The sequence below is a fragment of the Cyprinus carpio genome, chromosome A11 (genome assembly GCF_018340385.1).
Source record: "Cyprinus carpio isolate SPL01 chromosome A11, ASM1834038v1, whole genome shotgun sequence".
Taxonomy (NCBI): domain Eukaryota; kingdom Metazoa; phylum Chordata; class Actinopteri; order Cypriniformes; family Cyprinidae; genus Cyprinus; species Cyprinus carpio.
In genome coordinates this window covers 4,655,447-4,678,468 of record NC_056582.1, presented here as the reverse complement: position 1 = coordinate 4,678,468, position 23,022 = coordinate 4,655,447, and the positions used below count along the sequence as shown (strand labels likewise).

At 36.6% G+C, this 23,022-nt stretch overlaps 1 protein-coding gene across 29 annotated transcripts in view; it reads left to right on the top strand.

Annotated features, from left to right (window-relative positions):
* The window catches only part of LOC109076469 (adhesion G protein-coupled receptor L2-like), a 107,944-nt gene that overhangs the window by 15,418 nt on the left and 69,504 nt on the right, over positions 1–23,022 (top strand). For all 29 annotated transcript variants that reach the window (XR_006161082.1, XR_006161081.1, XM_042765979.1 and 26 more), the window contains exon 2: positions 6,151–6,335. Coding sequence is in view for 27 of the 29 variants with exons in the window: in XM_042765979.1 (XP_042621913.1) it covers positions 6,227–6,335 (109 nt within the window). In the remaining 2 variants the exon portion in view is untranslated. The remainder of the gene's footprint in view (positions 1–6,150; positions 6,336–23,022) is intronic.

The window sequence follows — 23,022 nt, the reverse complement described above, 5'->3', positions numbered from 1 at the left end:
TGAAATTCAGCCTAAATATGCTTATTGCTGAGTATGGACTGAACAAGTTATGACCAAATGTGGGTTCTATTTATATTGAATGAACAGAAAACAGAAACTTTACACATTTATTTTTCATACATTTTAAAACATAGTAAACATAAATAACGTATTAAACGGGGCTGAATGGTTTAGCTTGACAAATGCATTCAGCACTACAAACCGTGTAAATTAATACATTTTTTTTACATTTAGAAATTGCCCAATGTATGTTATTTCTAGGATGTCACAATTTTAAGTAATGTTACACTATATGTAACAAAAGCGATAGACTGTACAGTAACAGGGTTGCATGCAAAATGTTGGATTAAACTTTTGGTTATTTAAAATTAGTTATTAATTAAATATCATTTTTGTTAGTATTATCTAACATATCTAGTAAGTGAGTGCATTTCTATGCTGCTAATGCTTTTAAAAAAGGTATGGAACTCCAAAGTGTACTGTATCCCATATCCCAGCTGAAGGGGAAACATGGAGTGTCAAGGACTTCTTTCTTCTGATTGGCAGGTGCTATCCGTGTAAGATACCTGTATAATGGTGGTCCTCAGAAATTTTTTGACCTTCTTAGATGTCTCCCCATATTAATGTCACTCTATTACCGTCAAAACGGAGGCATCTCGGGGAAACACGACGTGACTGAATCCTCCTTATCATCGGCAACCTGAAAGGAGGAATTTGGCACTATCAGTTAATGGAAATGACATTTTTTAAATTTCATTTTCAGATAATCCACTCCTTGTCCACTAAAACATCAAAATTACTGTTAACAATATATGAAGGCCGTATTAAAACTTACTTACTCATAGCAGTCGAGGCCCATTATAATCGTCTTTGAGAGACACTGTGCCATTTTAATAGGATTTCTGATACGTTCTGCACATTATTCCGCCGGTGTGCATATCATTTACTGTTGGAATTAGAAAAGCTGTGTATCAGAATAATGAATAGATGAGTAAACTACCCCCTTCCTGTTTGGTAATCTCTACTAAAAAGGGTCTGTTCAATCTATTTCCAGCAACTTCTCCAGAAGCTCCAGTCTGTACTGACGAATTTGGTTCTGCTGTGATTCGTAGTTGTGTTTTTGTCTCTTGCTTGTGTGGCGGCTTGATAGAGACCTTGATTACTCTGATTAATGGATAGGCATCTTCTTTGAGAGAAGGATGAAAAGAAGTTAAAAAGAGTGAGATTTCATTCACAGAGAGTGATTACAGTATTTTACCAGCACTCGAAGCATTATATATGCATTTATACAGAGTCTATGTACTTTCATTAAAGCAGTTATTCAGATTTGCCTTGGCCATGAGACATTTTGTCGCACAGGGTTTCATGAATCATGAAACGCAGGAGCTAAATGGCCAGTTAAGATGATACATTTGCAGTTCTGGTGTAAAAGCCAGCTGTGCTTGTAAGCATTGAACGCAGGAATAGGAACTGCAAGGAACTGAATAATATTGGTTTCAATTCTGATTTAAATCTGATCAAATTCTGGATTGGTAATGATTTCATTAATGAGTCCTTTAGTCATTTTGATGGAGCTGGTTTGTGACTGGTTGATTCATGATTTTTTATTTTTATTTTTTTTAATTAACAAACGGGTCAAATAGGTTATTAACACACATATTGTGCTACACCGGTAATGCTCTACATTTGTTGTTGCACACAATCAACGACAACAACACAACAGAAAGCTATATTGTCTGTTGACTGTCTTTGTACTATTTCACAATGTCCAGACTTTTTATTTCGTTTAGATAGCAAGCTAACAAAAAGATAAAACATAATTTCTTTTGCCATTGCAATGCAGATTTAATAGCAATGGAGCGCTGAAAAAAACTGCAGGAAACAGTTTTAGCACAGTGTTCCATTTGTATTGGTGAAAAAATTTAGCTTTATGAACTATTAGCATCATTAGTTTACCTAAAAATGAAAATTCTTACATTTTTAATCAGCTTTATTTTGCGAAAACCTGTAGGGCTTTCTTTCTTCCATGTTGCACAACAGGAGAATTTTTGAGGAATTGCACTGGTCACTCTTTTCCATCTAGTAGTTGCTATTAATAAGGTATGAAGCTTTCAAGCTTCAAAAACAATGCAAAAATCCTCTGTTTTCCGCCAAAGAAAGTAAGCCAAATACATTTGATTTGCTTTTCCTGTCCTTTGCATTTAGTTTGCCATGCCATTTCTAATTCACTGCTTGTACAGCAACATTTGGAGTTTTTTGTCATTTGCTCATTTAATGTTTGACATTGTCGTCCATCTGACCTTAATACATCCGTCACCCCAATATCATGATGTTTGTCCTCTGGTTTTAAAATGTACACAACCGGCAGCGTCCAGATGGCAAAGGTGAATGTATGACAGTGGAGTCAAATAGGATGTGTTCAGAATGGCTCATGTGTGGCTGTGCATTAACTGGCCCACCCCTGGACCGCTGATTGATTTCCTCTAGCGTTTCTGCCTCAGTGGACACTGTCATCTGATCACTGACCTGATATTCTAGCACAAGTACTAAAACATCGAAAACAAACTCGTCACAGGCAAAAAAAAAATTATGAACGGGTATGTGCTGCTAATGGTGTATTATGGGTCTTCAAAGCTGGTGACATTTGTGTCCCTCATAAAATAAAAATGAACAATACGTTACTAGCAATAATAATAACTTTTACTAGACATTTTTCTAAATACACTGAGAAAAAGCCAGTAATTCTTTTGTTGTTGTATTTCTTTGGCTTTCCAACCAATGTTTCCAAATAGCATGTCTAAATGTTCCAAATATTTTATTTCTCAATAATATTCAAGAAGTCTTGAGGTAGTGTCTCCAGGTAATGTGCCAAGTTCTGTTTCTTGAATGGTGTTCTTTTTTTAAAGCATCTATTATATGTATAATAAAAACGCTGACTGATTTCATCATCCTTTTTTAAAAAGTGAAGTCTTTAAAGACTTAGAATCTTCTTTTATTTTAATTTTTTTCTAACATATTTTTTATTTATTTATTTATTTTTTTTTTACATGGACTGGTGTAAAATGTTGCCCCATTACCATGTATTTTTTTTTAAACAAACCCGATAGTAGTAAAATATTTTAACAGCACCTTGTTTTTCTATGACCTTGCAAGCAATGTAAAATTAAACTGTAAAACTGACAGCCTTGTTACTTTCAACTCTGTTAATTTTCTAAAGGCATGAAGTCTATGCCAACATAACAATTTAGCTAGATTTAGCTTGAAAATGGCAGATTGCAGTTTGTAAACACTAAGCATATAACCAGTGTGATGGAATGTTTAAAATGGTACAAAAATGTACTTAAAGAAAATCACCTTGTCTAACTGAAAAAGATATGCTTCATGGATTCCTGTTTATGAATATTTAGCTTGTCAGCTGGTGTGCTTTGTCCCGACGTTGGTGTGTTTGAGTTCTATTGTGTGAATGCGTGTCCCTGTTTATGAGTCCATTTTTTATACACTTGTCATATTCTTTGACCATCAATCTCATGGCTCTTTTTGTAGTTCATTGAAAGCTTGGGGGTTAATTCAGAGGTCAAGCGAGACTTGCAAGCTGTCAATCTCGCATTGTAAAGTTTGTAAACCCTCCTCCGCCCCCCTCGGCCTTGCCTCTTGTGCATTATTCCTGCACCCACCCCTCTGAATGGATGACTCCTCCTCTATTCTCCGGTGGGTCTCACTCCCGCTTGGAAGAAAGACGGCCGCATAATTACACATCTGCCCTTTGTTTCTCTGTTTTGGCATTAACATCTCAAACTGGCCTTTCAGCTCTGATTTGAACGGCTCTCTTCACACCCAGAGAAGTGGAATGTTCTTTCAAAGTTCCTCTTTTTAATTCACGCAACTGTTTTGTTGAGAAACCCTGAGTGTTGCTGGTTTGTTGGAGCAGATGTACACAGCTGTGAAAAAGACTTCTGGGTCTAGACCTCTCCATCGATCACAGCCCTTATGTAGCTTTGTTGGTTTGTATGTAAGCTGCATGATTTGGCAAAGCTTTCGGCATAAAACAGCAGCCCATATTCAAAGGAAGTGCCAGTATCAAACAGCCAGTATCAGAATCCTTTGAAGATGAATGGTTGGTGTCGTAATTTGTCATGATTAGAGTTTTTAATTTGATTTGCAAACACAAAACACACAGAACAGGGACAACAGGCCGTCCCGCTGTGCCACGTTGGCGTTGGAACGGCAGTATTTGTTTGAAGCACTTAACAGGTGTTGATCGCGGTCTTTGCTGCAGCTTAGGGAGATAAGGCCTCCCGCGGAGGGGAGAGACCTCAACGCGTTTAATGAGGAGCGCGGGAGTCAGGCGAGCCGCCTTCGTCCATTCCTCTGCTTCTGGAGACTGATCAGCATGTTAACCGCTCACAGCGTGAGACGGAGATATGAAAGTAAAGAGCTGTTGTCGTTGATTTAGTCGAACACCCCTTGACTATGTAGGGATCAACCCTCATCCTGTATGCATTTATTTTTCTTCACAGGTAACCTGCTGTGAGCTGACTCCGCAGCGGCTTCGCTTGTCTTTTTTTTATTTTTATTTTTTTCTTTACCTCCAGAATACTCAGCACAGATAATTTTAGGGTAAAAAAAAAAGAATACAGTTCTCTATTTCAGAGCTTAAGTACACTGGGAGGTATTGTGCCGTTATTTCGCTAAAGCTAATGCTAATGCCTACCATTTCAGTCTTTCCATTAAATGGAGTTTTGTATAAAATCACCTATGTAATCATCTGTTTCCTCAGCTTAAATATACAAATTAAAAATTCTAAAAAAAAAATTTAATTGATGATGATGGTGATGGTACATTATATATTTTGCTGTTTAGTATATGCATTTCACATGAAGCCAGCCACAGACATTATGTATTTAAATATATATATATATATATATATATATATATATATATATATATATATATATATATATATATATATATATATATATATATATATATATATATAATAATTTTTTTTATTAAATTTTGGGGTGAATTGTTTCTTTAATAAGCCTAAATTCAGGAATACATTTTTTAGGGACTTCACAGTAGTGAATAAATATTTTTGTCTGGAGGACACATAGATTATTTATGTATAGCAAATAAAACAATGAATCAATTAATCCCTTAATTACATCAAATAGTGGTGAACTGTTCTTTGAAAAGACATAAAGAAAAGGCTAAAGTTGACAAGTTCTACTTTTATTTACTATTCATAGCTTTTATTTATTTATTTGTATTATTTCTTTATTTTCACACTTGACAGGATTTGTCAACATATCCACACCGTCACAAAAAAAAACAACAACAATGTGACTATATTATTTATAGTCGAATTGTTGACTCTTGAATACTAATGATATAGGAGTCCATAACCTTGATAAGTTTAAGACAGTGCATTAGCATTTAGACATTCTTTGTCTGATCATACAGAAATGTACTTCCCTCTCCTTGTATATGGTAATGTAAACAGACTCCTGATGTTTTTTAATCACATTTTCTCACCTCATAACCATATATATGACAATCCAAGAAGCAAAAATTCCAATACTTTCTTTGACCAGACAGGAGGAAATACCCTGTAATGCAATGATGTATTAAACGGCGGTGAGATATATTTAGTGTATCTTTAAGAAACCTAGGGGGGTGCACACACTGTTTTTAATGGGCTCCTAAGTGGCTTGTTACTGGAGTGACGATGTTTCTCATGAGGACGTGAGTGTAGTTTATGGGAGGCCAGTGGAGTGTGTAAACATGCAGAGAAGGAAAACATTTAAAGGGTGAGATACTGTATATGTCAGAGTCCTCTTTGTCTGGAGAATATGCACCGGTGGCTTTAGTGGACGAAAAAACCTGTTTCCTCTAGAAAAGGATGGTAGTGGAACAGGTTTGGGAGAAGAGTCAGATAAACCGTAACGACAGGCTTTGAGGTAAATGGTTTGTTTGTAATGTGGGAGGTGCTGTTTCAGGTCTCAGTCACCTTCCAATAGAGGGTTTCTACTCCTGGGATGAATTCTGTGTGACTGCAAGACTGCAACAGTTTAAAGGAGGACGTTTTTATGCCTGAGGAGCTCTGCATCGACAGCCAAACACTGACAGTCCGCTGTGGTTTTCTTGCAGGCTCGGAGGTCAATGATGGTTATCTCTCAGAGTGACTTCGCTGGATCGTTGTGACTACAGTGATTTCGACCCAGACATGTGGAAAGCGGAAAGTTCAGTCAGAGCCAGGATGGGATGTTCAGAATGGAAATCTTTGGTCCTCTATGGCCTTGTGTTCGTCTTGACGGTTGTACAGAGTTCTGACGGTAAGATTTTTTTTCTTCTTCTTGAAATATCACGAAACTTTGGTAAAAAAAAAAAAAATATATATATATATATAAAACAATCCGAATTAGTCATCAGTTTCATGCTGTTCTTGAGTTTATGGTGCTGTTTTTTCTTTTATGTGGTGGACTGTGATACATGGACACCAGTTCTGAAAGCTCAGATAAATTATGGTTGTTTCCTTCAAGACAGATAGCCTGAGGCTCTTGGGAAGCTGTGTGCATTAACACAGAGCTTGCCTTCGTTTTCTTTCTGGTTAAATTAAAAGAAAGACCATACAGTGTTTCCGAGTTTTCCCTCATCTCATCTCTGTCTGTTTACTCTCATGTCCTGTTCTAACTATAGGCCTAAACCCTACAACTGCTCATTATAAACAATATCCTCAAGTAAACACGCCTCATTACACTCTGTCCCTGCCGTAATATCTTTTTAATGCATTTTTATAATTGAATTAAATGGGTTACTGCCATAGCCATGGCTGGAAGTTTTCACTTGTGCAGAAACTTTGAAAGATTGATTGCTTGAGGGTTTGTTCCCCGTTTCTCTCGAGTATATCCTAGAAACTTCAGATCTCATCTTTCTGATTTCATTTTGTGGGCCGAACGCTGTCTATAAGTTGGGATGTAACTCATTTGTATTCCGTGCATCTTCTCAAACTGCATTTTCGGGTATTTTATGAAGCTGAAATGCAAAGCAGTGATGAAGTATTGTGGAGCCGTTTTATTGATAGTATGTCTGCCATCGAATGCCATGAAATGTGGCATTGTGCCCTTATAGGAATAAATCAGGGCTGCATATGCTGAATGCTATATTAGTCTGAACTTCTAATGCTTATTTTATAATCGTAACGCTATTACAACTTTGCAAGAGTGAGTCATGTTATGATAAACTTATAAAGCGAAAAAAAAGGTCACAACATTATGGGAAAGATGGGCTGAATATTTAATATATAATATGCATAACAATTAGGGCTGTCACTAACAATTATTTTGGTAATCAAGTAATCGTTCGATTATGCTATCTCACCACCGATTCGTACGTATTTTACGAGGAGTCTAATTCGTACGAATTCATCCGACCTTACTCATATGATTTTGTACAATTTGTCTATCGGCCAGTGATGGGTAGGTTTGGGAGCGGGGTTAGGTGTAGGTCATTCGTACAAATTCATACGAATTGTGACGAATTGTAAAATTTGAGTGCGGTCGTACATATTCATACAAATTAGTCACCTCTTAAAATATGTATGAATTGCCGTGAGATCAGGTTGATTATTCTGACGATTAATCAGCTGTAGAGTTTTTTGGTGGAAATTAAAAATAGACCTAAGCGAACAATAGACTTTAAAATGACTTAAAATAGCAACGAGGCAATATTATTACAATTATATTGGTTCAAATAAAATATTAAAAGGAAGTAATCATATGGTTTTATTGAATAACAGTTAAAATACATAATGTAATAATAATAATAAAAAAAAAACTCTGAAACGTAGTGTACACACATGCCAGATTCTAGATTTATAAGTATGATTTATAAGTATTGTTGCATTCTCAATATAAAAATGCAAGTTAAAATTTGTAATATGTTTTGACCATGCATTTGCGATTGCATTTGACTTGGAAAGAATGTGTTTCTGGCCTTAGTAAGAAAAGTTTTTTTTCAGTGCTTTGGATTGCTTTCTATAAAAGTCAACAACACTCACGTTGACTCATTCATGTACTGTAATGGGTTGCAGGTTTATTGTCTGATAAATTAACATTATTATTTACCAGCAATTACAGTTTTTTTTTTAGTCACTGGATTATTCCATGATGGGGCTAAGTAGTTTTGAAAGAAAGCTTTGCTTTATATGTCTGGCCAATTTGCCTGTAAGGATTGTGAGTAATATGAGCCGTTCTTTTTTTAATTATGGAAAGGACTGAATTATATCCGTTCGTGTCCTGCTTCCTTGGGCTCATTGAGAACGAATGGCAGGGAAGCGTGGCCACGACCGGCGGCCACCCGCCTGTATTCATATAAAATACTTCATCTCCATCTTAATTCAAATCAGAACAGCTTCTGTGGGACTTCCAGACAGCCAAATCACACATCTCAGAATTAACAGCGTTCTTGGCGGCTATAGCCTTTTGACAAAACAGAATTAAAAGGTTGAACTTTTGCTTTACGAAGAGATAACTTTCACCTGCCTCGGTTATTAGGCAAATATATAACCCAGTTTTCCGTCAAGTGAATAGTTTCCTTTCTTAATGTTCTTTTGCAGTGGAACTTGATTGCAATTTTGACCTATGCTGCCTCCATTTCAACTGTGGTTTTTAACTTAGAACTGGATATTTGGTCAATCTTTTTAGATATTTAAAGGTCATCCCTATTGATTTTCAGATTTGAAACATGATATGCATAAATACAGGGCTGTAGGTCAGTGATTTGCATGTCTCCAAAGCATATGAAAATGTAAAATCCTGCCATTTGGGATGAAAACTCTGAACATTATTTAGAGCTGAAGCGCATGATGGTCGAAATGTGCCAAAACTTTAATATATATGTAATTACATTACATATGTTTGATATGCGTGTAATTGAACAGAATTATCATAATATATAATTGTTACTGTTTTGAGGTTTTTGTTTCATAATGTTTTTTGAACGAGTGGTTAAATGTATTACGTAAATTCTTTGTGGTTGAGTGTTCAGGAAAAATTTGTATATATAATATCATTAAATACAAAGGAACCGTGTTAGAAAATTACTCATACCACGATATATAATTTTGGTCATACCGCCCACCACAACCCTACAACCCCTTGTTACATTTAAATCATCCCCCGAAGGTTAACACTCCTCCCGATGTAAGTGTAACCTAAAAATCATATTTTCCATATCAAATGGGCCCCTTATTTGGACAGCTGCTGTCCTCTTGCCTTCATACTCTGACTGAAATGAGCTGTCTGTCTCTCCGTCTGAAACAAGCTGTCTGTCTCTCTGTCTGAAATGAGCTGTCTATCTCGACACTTTAAACACCTCAGTTGAATGTCTGCTGATTAACAGTAAAATATGTCACATGGACGTCTGAAATGGCAGCGTTCTCTCTCTCTCTCTCTCTCTCTCTCTCTCTCTCTCTCTCTCTATATATATATATATATCTGTGTTTGTGCGTGCACTTGTGTCAGTTCACAAATAAAAAAAATTGTATTATGTTGAATCATGAGAAATTAATGTATAAAACCTTACCGCTTACTTTAGGTTGGGCTGGCTGTCTTTGTTGTTGTATTTTTGTTAGTTTTTTTTATGGGGGGGTCTCCTCATATCAAGGTTTGTCGAGTTGCTGTTTCTTACCTTTTCGTCTAGTTTTCTCTCTCTCACGGTCTTTCTCCCTTCCACATCTCTCTCTCCCTCTCTCTCTCTCGTCTTCTGTCCCCCTCTGCATGTCTCTGGGCTGTTGGTCTCTCTGAACTCACACACAGACAGAATTAGAGCGGATCTTTCTGGTTTCTTTGATTGATGGGGTTGTACATTTGTCTCCTCATGTGTCAAGCGAGTATTTGGGGGGGGGGGGGGTGATTTTTATTGTGATTTTATGAGTATTCCAGGGAATGTGGGTAAAACAAAAAATAATCTAACTTAGATTATTTTCTGATTATTTTTCTTCGATTTTGAGATCCATTATGTTAATGCTAACCCTGTTGAATTAAATAATAATAAATAAATAAATAAATAAACAATTACCAGTAAATAAACCAGCCTAATGTAATTTTGTTGGTCTTTCTTGATTACCAAGTCTGACCAGTTGAGAAATGCTCGAAACCTTCTTCTTAATCATCAAAATAGACTAGCTTAACCAGCTCAGTCAGGCTTGCAGACCAGCTTGGACTGGTATCATTTTTATTATATTTTTTTAGCAGGGAATGCTAATGTGCAAGATTCACCGCAGATTTGTTTCATACTGGAGGATCTGGTTAAATGACGTGGATCCTGCTGTGAAAATGCACCATTCTCTTTAGAGATGGACAAGTGTGGACAAGCTTTTCACATGCCTCAGAATCCCATCTGTGCAGTTACACTTTGTAAGGAAACATTTAAACTAGCGCAACTGATTATCTTTGAGCAGCTAAAGCCAATTCCCCTCAGCCTCAGCCCTGTGGCTTTTTGTTCGCATCGACGTTCCGTCAATAACAATATATCTGAATTCTCCCGCATTTAGCTTCTTTATTAAGATCCTGGATCCAGATCTCGGATTCCTTTCTTTTGGGTATTATACCTCAGACTACACAGCTCTCTTTGTGTCTTTCTTCTTCTTGTCTCCTGCTTTTTGTTTTTCCTCTTACCCAAGGGGGTTTTCTATCAGACTGAGGGATCAGACTTCCCATAATGCCAAGTGGCTGGGGGGGGGGGGTCAATACGCCCTCATTCGTCTTCACTGTCTTTCATCAGCCCTCCTCCTGATCTGTATGATAAGAAAAGAGAATAGCGGGTCGGGGGCAGACCGCTCAGCAAGGTGTGTCTGTTGTCCGGCGGCCCCCTGCAGCCGAGCTCTTTAAATCCTCATTAGTATTTAACTGGGTGAAGACGCTGGTTTTAATGGATTAAGCCTCATAACAGCTGCCTCCTGATTGGTGGTTGTCATGCAACAAATCAAACAGGCTCTTCCCGCACGGTCTGGATGATACAACACATTTTGTTATCGGTCTCTACTATGGCGCTTTTCCACTGCATGGTACGGCGTGGTACAGCTCGGTACCGTTACCAAAACGTGACGTGTAAACTCTGCTGATCACGGATTAGCCGGAGAGAACTAGATTATTCGCTACCTACGTCACTGAACTTGCAACACAAACACAAAAGAACCGCTAGATTTAAATCAGCACAGCCAGCCATCGATAGAATGCAACTGTTTTGAACGAGTGCACCTTTTTTTAACAACCAAAAAGTTTTGTTGTCAGTTGCGGAGGTACAGACGTTCCTTTCGCTGATATCAGAGGAGTGGATCCTGCGAGAGCTAGATGGGGGGACGCGGAATGAAAAAGTTTTTTTCAGGAGTAGAGGCAGTAGAGGCGGCGCAATTATAATGACATGTGAAAAATCCAGCCCACTCTAAAGCGATACTAAACTGCAGTGGAAACGCAAACCGTGCCGAGCCGTACCGTATTGAGTCGTGCCGACCCGAGTCGTACCACGCAGTGGAAAAGCACCATTAGTTATATGTTTGTAGTGGATTGCAAAAAAGAGCTTGCAGCATGATTTCAGGATAATAGACTTCGGAGTGTGGGTGATCCGAGGAGAAATTGATTGAAACTCATTCAGGTTGTCAGTTCATTTGCATTGTTTTGCATTTAGCCCTAATCAGTTGCATAAAGCAACACTAAATGTTCCACAAATGTTGCAGTTTAGTTTTAGTAAAAATACTACGAAGGCCTTTTAAAGAAAACCTAGATCAGAAAACAACTTGACAGTTTCCAGAAACTTTTTTATTAAAGTATTAAATTAAAATTTAACATCCAGTTTCATACTGAACATATCGGTAGTCCAAATATATAATCTTCAAACACTGCATATTTTTAAAGAATTAGATCATCTGTATTATTATTATTTGTTTGCTTGTTTTTACTAATTCATTTAGTCAACAAAACTAATTAAAAGCATTTAAGCTATTTTTAGCCAAACAGCACTGATTTTTTATTTAAGTTTTTCAGGTTACCTATACATGTGCTTCATGTCGTAACATCTAATTTGTCTAGTGTTATTCAAGTCAGAAATGTTATCTTACTCACTAAACCAACATAACAAACTACTGTAGATCGCCGCAACAAAAGCAAATCTTAGAGGAAGATCCTTGACGTAACAATTGCAATTACCACTTTTTTTTCTTCAGTGAATATTAATTCAATTCAATACAACTGGTAGATTTTGCCAGCTTAAGCAGTTTCAATGTAGTGAGTTGCCTTTTGTTAGTGCTCGCTAAGTACTTTTTCAGGAGAAGTTTGACTGTAAGATGAAGTCAAATGATTTGCAGCTTGGCAAGCTACAGGTTCAAAGTTGCTTCCTCAACACTGATGGCATTAGAAAGAAATGCCTGCTCTTTCAGGGACAGTTTCAGCTGAGAAGACAACTATGCATTGCTTAAATTGACAGTGATGAAAACCATCTCTTATTACAGGTTCCTTAATGTTTGCAGGTTTTCAGTGGATGTAGCCCACACGAGTCTGTGTGTGTTGTGTCTGTGTCTCTGGCTCTGTCTTATCTTGTTTGGTGTCAAGCTGGTTGGTGAAATGATGGGTACAGCAGCAGGAGGTCACAGCAGACCCACTGAAATCAGACCGTACACCTTATCTTCTTGATAAAGCACATATCAAATCTAAACAGAATTGTGCTCTGGAATATTTACGATTCGGCTCTCTGGCGTTCAGGAGGGCTCTCTGTACTGCGGTTGTTTAAGAGATCTTGAGGGGGGGATATCATGAGGAGATACAGGCCCCCATTATAACTATCTTTGTTTCACTTCTCTTGATTTTGTTTCGAGTCTGAAAGATTCGATCAGACTGATGGATGGAGTCGAGAGATGGGGTTGTGGAGACATCCCGGTCTCGGATCTTTGAAAACAAAGATGAAAAGATGCATCACTGTTACTCATCTTCTTTCTTCTGTTTTACTCCCGAATCTCTGATCATCATCACTGATCTACAGTAGATGACTAAAATCAAGATGGCGGTTGAGTGGTGATGCCGATCACACAGACTGCTGACTTTCCCACGTAAGCTTGTTTAGCTAATGGGTCTCGCTTTCACTTACTGTAACTGAAGCCGTTTTAAGAATTACATGGACAATTCACCTCAAAATGAAAAATATGTCGCTATTTACTCATTTTTGAGTCAGTCTAAACTAGTGTGACATTCTGTCCTTGGTTGAACACAAAAGAAGATGGTTAGCATAATGTTCACAATGCTGTTTTTATACAGAGGTAACATAAAACATATATATATATATATATATATATATATATATATATATATATATATATATATATATATATATATATATATATATATAATACTACTGGGTAGTAACCGATTACATGTAATCTGGTTACGTAATAAGATTCCACTTGGAATTAGACTATATTACATTTTAAAATGCTCAAAATCAGATCACAGTTACATTTTTAGGGATTACATGATTACATTTTATTTACAATGGTAGTAAAGTATTCACAATTTATTGATTCACCCCTATTCTTATACCACTGTGAACCATTTATACACAGTTTTGGAAAGCCTGTTGTAATGCAATGTTTTATGCATTTCATGATGTTAATAAAGAAAGTAGTCAGACTACATTACCTAATATCTGACTCTGGACCACAAAACCAGTCATAAGGGTCTTTTCTTTTTTTTTTTAAAATTGAGATGTATACATCATCTGAAAGCTGAATAAATAGGCTTTCCATTAATGCATGGTTTGTCAGGATAGGCCAATATTGAATCTGAGGGTGCAAAAAAAATCTAAATATTAAGAAAATCGTCTTTAAAGTTTGCCCAAATCAAGTTCTTAGCAATGCATATTACTAATGATAAAATTTTTTGTATATATATATATATATATAGTTGTGGTAGGAAATTTACAAAATATCTTCATGGAACATGATCTTTACTTAATATCCTAATGATTTTTCGCATAAAACAAAAGTCGATAATTTTGACCTATACAATGTATTTTTTATTATTGCTACAAATATACCCGTGCTACTTATGACTGGTTTTGTGGTCCAGGGTCATATATGTGTAAACCAGATTATGGTTCTAACTACGATTTTTGCTGTGTAATTTGTAATCAGCAATGAACTACAATTTGTTAGTAATCTAGCCAGTACTGATGTCATAATAGTTTGGTCTGACATGAGTGTACAGTAAATAAGATTTTCATGTTTGGCTGAAGCATTCCTCAGCATTCTTCGGTTTCTTGCAATATAAATTAGGACAGTTCCCATTTGTGTGGCCGTCACAGCAGATGTTGCAGTCATTCTTCAGAAGAGTATATCAGTGATGTCATCTCAAAGATTGTTGGCTGAAAATGTGCAGCAGATTCTGTTATTCGCAGGGAGGTTTGTTGTCACTAGTCCTACTAAATGAACTATATCCTGTTGTAGTTTTAAAAATGCTTTGTGGTAGACATCCAGACAAAGAAACATTCCCAAGAACAAGATTAATCTAAAGGTTGGAAAGCTGGTGTCTTTGAGTTTTATTATGTGCCTTGGAATTGAATCCTTTACAGAAGGTCGACACTGATATTTGGGACATTGTGTGAAACGAGTGCCTTTTGTGTTCCTCATCAACATGTGTAAATAATAACTGACCAGCTATTTTGATTTTAGGGAAAGGAAGGCGAGTTTATGTAAAATTTTATTCACAATGGCAATTCACTTTCAAGTGATTTCAATCCACAATTAAAAATAATCATAAAAAGTACATAAGAGAGAGAAAAATAAATCAATTAAAGGGAATAAAAGGAGAGCTTGTTCTTGTCAAGTTAATTTTTAAAAGGATGGTGATTATTATTTTCTGTGATTGTAACAGGGTTGATAACCTGTGCATGTGACTTATATTTTACAATGATTTATATTAATAATATATTTTGTGAAAGTGGGAAAACCTTAAACTGTCAGCCCTGTCACTATTAATTTTATAAAAAAAAAAAAATTAAATTGATTGTTTTTTTAGAAAATTCAGAATAATTATATTTCTTATAAATATCGTGAAATAATTGACTTGACCTTGAGCACAGGCTAGTAATTGCTAAATGAACCATGAAACAATTTTGAATGTATAGTTAGAACTCATTTTAATATTTATTAATTTAGCCTGTTTATTAAGACTTAATCACATTTCTTGAGAGAGATTTTTTTTTTTAAATTCACTTTAAAATCATATTTTCAAAATGGAAAAGGCAGGCTTTCGTTGATCTTTGTGTGTGTGTGTGTGTGTGTGTGTGTGTGTGTGTGTGTGTGTGTGTGTGTGTGTGTGTGTGTGTGTCTGTGCAGTTATGTTCATTACATTTGAGTGTTCCCCAAACATTCAAACAACTGAATCACTGAAGGAGACAACTTAAGACTGTAGATTTCAACATAGGGTTTTTATCAACATTCCAAATGATTCTATGAGGTTCTGTTTTGCTTCGTTTAAATCCCAAAACCGGTCCTCAAATCCCACTGCAATGTTCGAAATAATGTCTTAGAAGAAACACCTTGAATCTGGTCTATGTCTTCATGATTTATACAGTCTTTCCTAAAATAATAAGTATTGAATATGACATTTTAATGCGGAAAAACTCCCCAGTTTACACAGCATTCCACACTGGTGTATATACAATACATTGGATATAGCTCACGCTCAGTCTTTTGTTCAGTCAGTTTTCTTTTCGTTGTAGCACCTCAAGCATTCAGGGCCATCTGTGCCTCGTCTCTGCAGTCTGAGTGACTGACTACATTCTGATATTTTTCAGACAGCCCCAGACACGTTTTCAAACACACTCATCCTTTCAGCCGGACTACAGCGGGTGGCTGTTATGTGCTGAAGTGTCTGGATGCCTGTGATTGTACTGAAAAGCGGTCCAAAAGTTCAGAACCTCACATTCATACATTTAAAGTAATGTTGACTAAAGCCAAATCCCATGAACTTTGTAAAACAGAGACTACAGTGTTTTCTTGTGCCATTTAGACTGCAAACATGAGATCTTAAAGAGTTTGAAGGAGATCCTATTCATCAACCCAGAGGAATGTTTTCAAATTTTATAGCTATGGGGTTTTCATGGAGTTTCATTAAAGTATCAACTTTGTCTCAAATGTTTTGAGAGCAAGTTGATCAATGAATTTCCATGACTTTCCCACAGTTGTCAATAATAATAATAATGATAATAATAATTAATTTCAGTACCATTTCAGTTTTTAAAATCTCCAATATTTCCAGGGTTTCTATGACGGTGGAAACCCTACAAAATTCAATTATAATAATTATAAAATTTTTCAAGTGACACACAGTAAGAGTGTAGTGTATTTTCTCCTAATATATCACTTTGACCAACTTATAAAACACATGTTTTATAAGTTGGGGAAGTGTTTTTTTGGGGAAGTCGTGGCCTAATGGTTAGAGAGTTTGACTCCTAACCCTAAGGTTGTGGGTTTGAGTCTTGGGCCGGCAATACCACGACTGAGGTGCCCTTGAGCAAGGCACCAAACCCCCAACTGCTCCCCGGGTGCCGCAGCATAAATGGCTGCCCACTGCTCCAGGTGTGTGTTCACGGTGTGTGTGTGCACTTTGGATAGGTTAAATGCAGAGCACGAATTCTGAGTATGGGTCACCATACTTGGCTGTATGTCACGTCACTTTTAAAATGAGACTTTCCTCTGATGTGACAGTAACTCAGTACTAGTGTGATGGGTTTCCTGCAGCAGTAAGTATCAATGGTATCAAGAGAGCTGAAGAAATATTACATTTCAGACATGTGACAAACTGTTTGGGCAAATAACCTGACTGTATGCTGAGTGCATCATCTTATAGGCCAGAAATCCATACAGCAACAAATTATTGGTCCAAAAAGCAATACAGCACATACTTTGTCTATTTTTCTCACATTCATTTATTTACACATTTTAACCTTGAAAGTCTTTTGGAGACATTTGTTTTGCACCGGAGGCGGTATCTTGTTTCTAAAACACATTTTGTGAATCTCAAGGACAAGAGTATTGAAACTCCATCCAGGGTGCTTCAAGCCTTAACCAGAGTTCACTTTTTATTTACTAAGCGGTTGACTTTTCTGGGAGACAGAGACTTTACATAAACCAAAAATTAGTTCAAATACAGATATAAATCTAGAGTGCTGTCTGCCCTTTGGCTGCTAGGTAGTCACCGACCCAAACCAAAAGAGCCTATCCCAAATCTTTATAGGATTCTAGATCCTTTTTTAAAGCAAGTCAGTTGGATTTCCACTCAAAAGTTTGTTGTAACCCCAAACTCTTCATATAAATAATACTAATAGTGATGCTTCACTTAGCAAACACCACTAATTATTTTTTTGTGTTTGTGGTTTTCAGAACTTCACTGCATTCTATTTTATATTTAAGGAATCTGTAAGTCAGCATGTTTGTGGTAACTCAGTTTTCCACTTGACTTTCAGTTATACTGGCCTGGGTGAGGAGTAGTCTTTACTATAGTAGAGTGTGGATTGTAATCTTGTTTGATTGGATGAATAGGTTTATTAGGATATCAGATTGTCATGGACCATTAGCAGCATGTTACCCCAAAAATAGAATATTCCAACATGTCTCTGTAAATGTCGGCAAACCCTTTGCACAGGGTCTTTCTTTTCTAGTTAAATGAGAATTCGAACAAGGCATAAAGGTACTAATTTCTGTCAGCATGAGCGATTTAAAAGAAGCAGATAGATTCCAGGATGAAAATATCTCCCCGTATATCTTGCTAATGAATACCCATAGCTTGTGAACTTAAAACCATACAGCACAAGTGTCATAAAGGCCTATTTATTCGAGTTTGTCCTTGCATTTTTAGTGTCCCCTCAAGGGTTTTCAGATATGAAGCAGGGTGTGAAAGCCAGATGATGGCAGTGCAGTTGATGCTTCGTCAATAGGCGCCTATAAAAGAAGAATTCATGACCTTGATGTGGCCCATTGTGCTTAATTAAGTGTAAAGGTTGATTTACATGTGTGAGTCAGTCTGTAGGTTGTTAATTCCGCTTGTTCCTCTTAACAGCACTGAAAAACACAAAGACCTCAGAAATATGTATAGTGGCTTCTTACATAATAGCTGGACCTGTCACTCATTAAAATGCTATAATTTTTTATCATCGTAAAGCATGCATTGTCAAATATTTTTGATGCCTATTTGAAGTTTATTTATTTATATTTTTTACAGTATTCAAAAAGCGATATCCGCAGTCATCTGTGAATATTTTCAGTAAGTGAAACTATAAAGATAAAGTGAATAATATTTGACTGGCCATATCATTTCATCATATTGTCCCACATTAGCCATTGGGTGACCCTCTTCATGTAAAATAAAATAGCTTTTATGCTACTGATACACAGTAACTGGAATCTCAGCGCTATTCATTTCTTTACATATAAAGATCTGTATAATTAAAGTAGTAGTAGTAGTAGTAGTAGTAATAATAATAATAATAAATAAATAAATAAATAAATAAATAAATAAATAAATAAATAAATTAAAAAAAATACTAAGTGCACTTTTAACTTGACTTTGAATTAATTTGCCTAGAAAATATTTTAATATTATATATTTATTTAATATTTATTATGAACAGTCTTTTAAAAAGTTAGTTTAAAACAGATGTACAAAGGTCTGTGTAGCATGGATTCATGTTGCTTTATGTAAAATAATAATAAATAATAAATAAATATATATATGTCTATATACTATGTCTATGTCTATAACTTATAAGCATTTGGTGGATTATTTTTATTTTTGTCTTTGTAAATTTTCATTAAAACATGCTGATTTAAAAATAAAATTGAAATTACAAAGATAGCTTCACACCATTGATCATATGCTTACAGTTGTCTGTAGAATATATAATAAGAAAGAAAGAAAGAAAGAAAGAAAGAAAGACATCGGCCTCAGTGTAATATAGTGCAGAGTTACATAAAAAAGGAGGTTGGAGCACATGCAAATGACGACAAGCTTGAAGCTAGTTTTACAAAGACTTCCCTTAACAATGTAAGAACCAGCAGGATATGTTTTATAGTCCTACCCGAAGCGAAATGACAGTTTTTTTTTCTTTTCTTTTCTTTACCATGTACCTATATCAAAGATCCTCCTGATAGCCCGCCTGCTGTTGCCATGGAAGAGAAGGATGCAGATGAATTGGGGCAAATGGTGGTGTTGAATACCAATGAGCCCACGAGCCGATAGCTTACAAACATGTTTAATGCCTTTTTGCTGAACTACTGACACTGTCAGTTCTTTTTTTGTATTGTGTTTTTAATGGCCCAATGATGCATCAGGACAACAGAAGTGGCCAGTAAGAGTGGCTGTGTTATGAAACAATGTACGCAATCTCATTGAAGCTCGATATCTGGATTAATACCAGGCTTAAGTTTCCACTGTGGACATTTGCCTAGTCAATAAAGTTATAATGCTAAGATTTGGCCACAGAATACCAAAGATGTTTACTCTGACCCACGCCGAGGGTTGCATCCTTATTGTAGCTTACCGAGCTTCAGTTTTTTTTCCCACACAAATCTCATTCAGCCTGAGAGCATCTCCCCTGTTGAGGATATTTGCATTGCCCTGTTGTTCTCCCTCTGGTGAGACCTGACTTCTAAAGACAACATGCCCTTATAAAGGATATTGCGGGATTATGGAAACTGCTCTGTGGGAGGAAGAGACGTCTCTGCTTTCTGTAGATTTCTCTAGTATTTGGCTAGCAGGGAGCAAGAAAGCGACAAAAAATTGCAGGTATCAAGCTGCGTCTCCAGTGGCTGCAAGCTGATTCAGGGTTTTATGGTTCCCTTTCCTCCTTTAAACCCCCCAGTAAGCAACGTTGTCAACCGCAAGTGTGCAATAACATGGCCAGCTTTGAAACTGCGAGCTCATTTACAAACAGCTGTAGCCACTGACAGGACAAAGCACAGTTCAAACTACATTAACAGGGCTTGGCAAGCATGATGAGGTCCGGAATCCTTTCGGTTCTCGGCGGGACAGCATGCCGTGTCAAGCTTGAATAACCATATTAAAACTCTTTGCTGCTGGCCCCGGTGGCTGTTCCCGGAAGATTCTGAAAGCAGTTTAGATCTCACCTCAACCTTATTGCAAATACCAGAACCACTGCATTCTGTAATCATACACGAAAAGTGTAGCGCATAAGGGATCTTCCGTGGGCTGTTTTCTTGAGTCTGGTAATATTTCTTTATTAGGTGACATGGTGACATGACTCATCTGTTTGTCATCTGGCTCCTCGGCGGTCGGTACGAGGGAGCTTACAGCAGGCCGATGATGGTGATCTTTATCACTCGCACTCTGTTCATTACCCCTCTGCAGTGACACTCATATCCTGGCAGATGGTCACTTTCCGATTGATTTGCCACGTTAGGGAGATTAAAATATTATGGCTCTGAAGAGACCATCCACTGTCCTCGTCAAATTAGCATTTTTGCCTGGCTGTTGCTCACGAAATGGGTCAATGTCACCCCAAAGGTGATGACGGAATTAGAGTAGGATCATGGGAATTGGGCAGCAGAGATGCAGGAACTCCTGACTTACCGTCATAGCGAAAGCTGATCCTGACGTTTCCGGTAAGGGTGCTAGGACTAATAGCTGCGCTTACTAGCAGTGTGTGTAGCTAGCATATAAGCACTTCCATCCCCCCAATTTGTAAATAATCATTATGTTTTAAACAGGTTTATGTTGCTTGGCTACAGAGCGTATAAAATTGGACAAATGTAAGACCATGAAGCTTCTATAACCTGGTTGAATCTGCAGTGGACTGAACAAACAATCCATGCGACAATCTGTAATTTAAGCAGTAATTTTACTGAGACTAGCATCTGACTTACATCTGTTTACCAGTGTTCAACAAATCAGTTAACACTATCAGGCCTTCGCTATGTGCTGTAATTAATATTCATGAGAAATGCTGATGGGTTTTAGAATGTGTCGCTCTCACGCTTCTGATTATTCCTGTGCTACCGGTGCTATAGCAGTTATTTTGATGATCCCTTTTAGAAACCTTCTGGGTAGTTTTATTTAACTTGACTATTGTTTAAAAATTACTATATGACTACTCAAAATAACTCAAAATAGAGTGTAAATTAAAAATCAGACACATAAGTACTAGAGGCATCAGCAATAAGGTGAACATTTATTAATAATCTTTAAAAAAAGAGGTTATTATTTAATTATTATTTATTCAACTTATTAATACGTTCACTTATTGAACATATTAATAAATGTTCATTTCCAACCTAGTTTGGGTTCATTTTAAGCAATAGTTGAGTTAAATAAAACTACCCAAAAGGTTGAGTTAAACATTTAAACCAACTGCTGGATTAAAACAACCCAATTGCTAAGTTTCTCTATATTTCACCCAGCGCTTTTTTTTTTTTTTTTTTTACTCAGCATTTTTTAGGGTGTATAAATACTTTAATGACTGGTAGTTAAAGATGGGCAAATTGATAGTGCAGTATCCTCACAAGTGACTCACAAGTATACTCACAAGTGACTTATTTGGTATTGATAGCTTTAAAAAAAAATCTATAGATAATAAAATTATATGAACAACAACCGTGGATTTCTGCACCACTTTTACATGGTTTGCCTTTATGTGTAATTATCTTTCTTTATATATATATATATTTATATATATATATATATATATATATATATATATATATATATATATATGCACAAACCCGATTCCAAAAAGTTGGGACAAGGCCATGTTTACCACTGTGTGGCATCCCCTCTTCTTTTTATAACAGTCCGCAAACGTCTGGGGACTGAGGAGACAAGTTGCTCAAGATCCTTCTTCTGCGCAGTCATGATGTTGTAATTGATGCAGTATGTGGTCTGGCATTGTCATGTTGGAAAATGCAAGGTCTAACCCTGAAAGAGACGACATCTGGATGGGAGTGTATGTTGTTCTAGAACTTGGATATACCTTTCAGCATTGATGGTGCCTTTTCAGATGTGTAAGCTACCCATGCCACACGCACTCATGCAACCCCATACCATCAGAGATGCAGGCTTCTGAACGGAGCGCTGATAACAACTTGGGTTGTCCTTGTCATCTTTAGTCCGGATGACATGGCATCCCAGTTTTTCAAAAAGAACTTCAAATTTTGATTCGTCTGACCACAGAACAGTTTTCCACTTTGCCACAGTCCATTTTAAATGAGCCTTGGCCCAGAGAAAACGCCTGCGCTTCTGGATTGGTGTTTAAATATGGCTCCTTTTTTGACCTATAGAGTTTTATCCAGCAGCGGTGAATGGCACGGTGGATTGTGTTCACCGACAATGTTTTCTGGAAGTATTCCTGAGCCCATGTTGTGATTTCCATTACAGTAGCATTCCTGTATGTGATGCAGTGCCGTCTAAGGGCCCGAAGATCACGGGCATCCAGTATGGTTTTCCAGCCTTGACCCTTACGCACAGAGATTGTTCCAGATTCTCTGAATCTTTGGATGATATTATGCACTGTAGAAGATGATAACTTCAAACTCTTTGCAATTTTTCTCTGAGAAGCTCCTTCCTGATATTGCTATATTCTTTTGTGAATAAAATATAAGTTTATGAGATTTGTAAATTATTCCATTCCTTTTTTACTCACAATTTGTACAGTGTCCCAACTTTTTTTGGAATCGGGTTTGTATAAATTAATATTATTTTGAAAAATCACATACTATTTAAGAAATAATAAATATCGATATTGATAAAATTGTAACAAAAAGTATTGGTATCATATCAAATAATAAATACTGAAAAGTATCAAATCTTTCCGAAAAAAGATAGGTGTTGCTAAGGTTGCAAAGGGGTGGAAAAATTTCCAGAAACTTTCCAAAAAAAAAAAATCCTGGAAAGTTTCCAAATTTCTGGAATGTTTCCTGAAATTTACTGGTAATTTCCCCCCTTTTTGCAACCCTAGGTG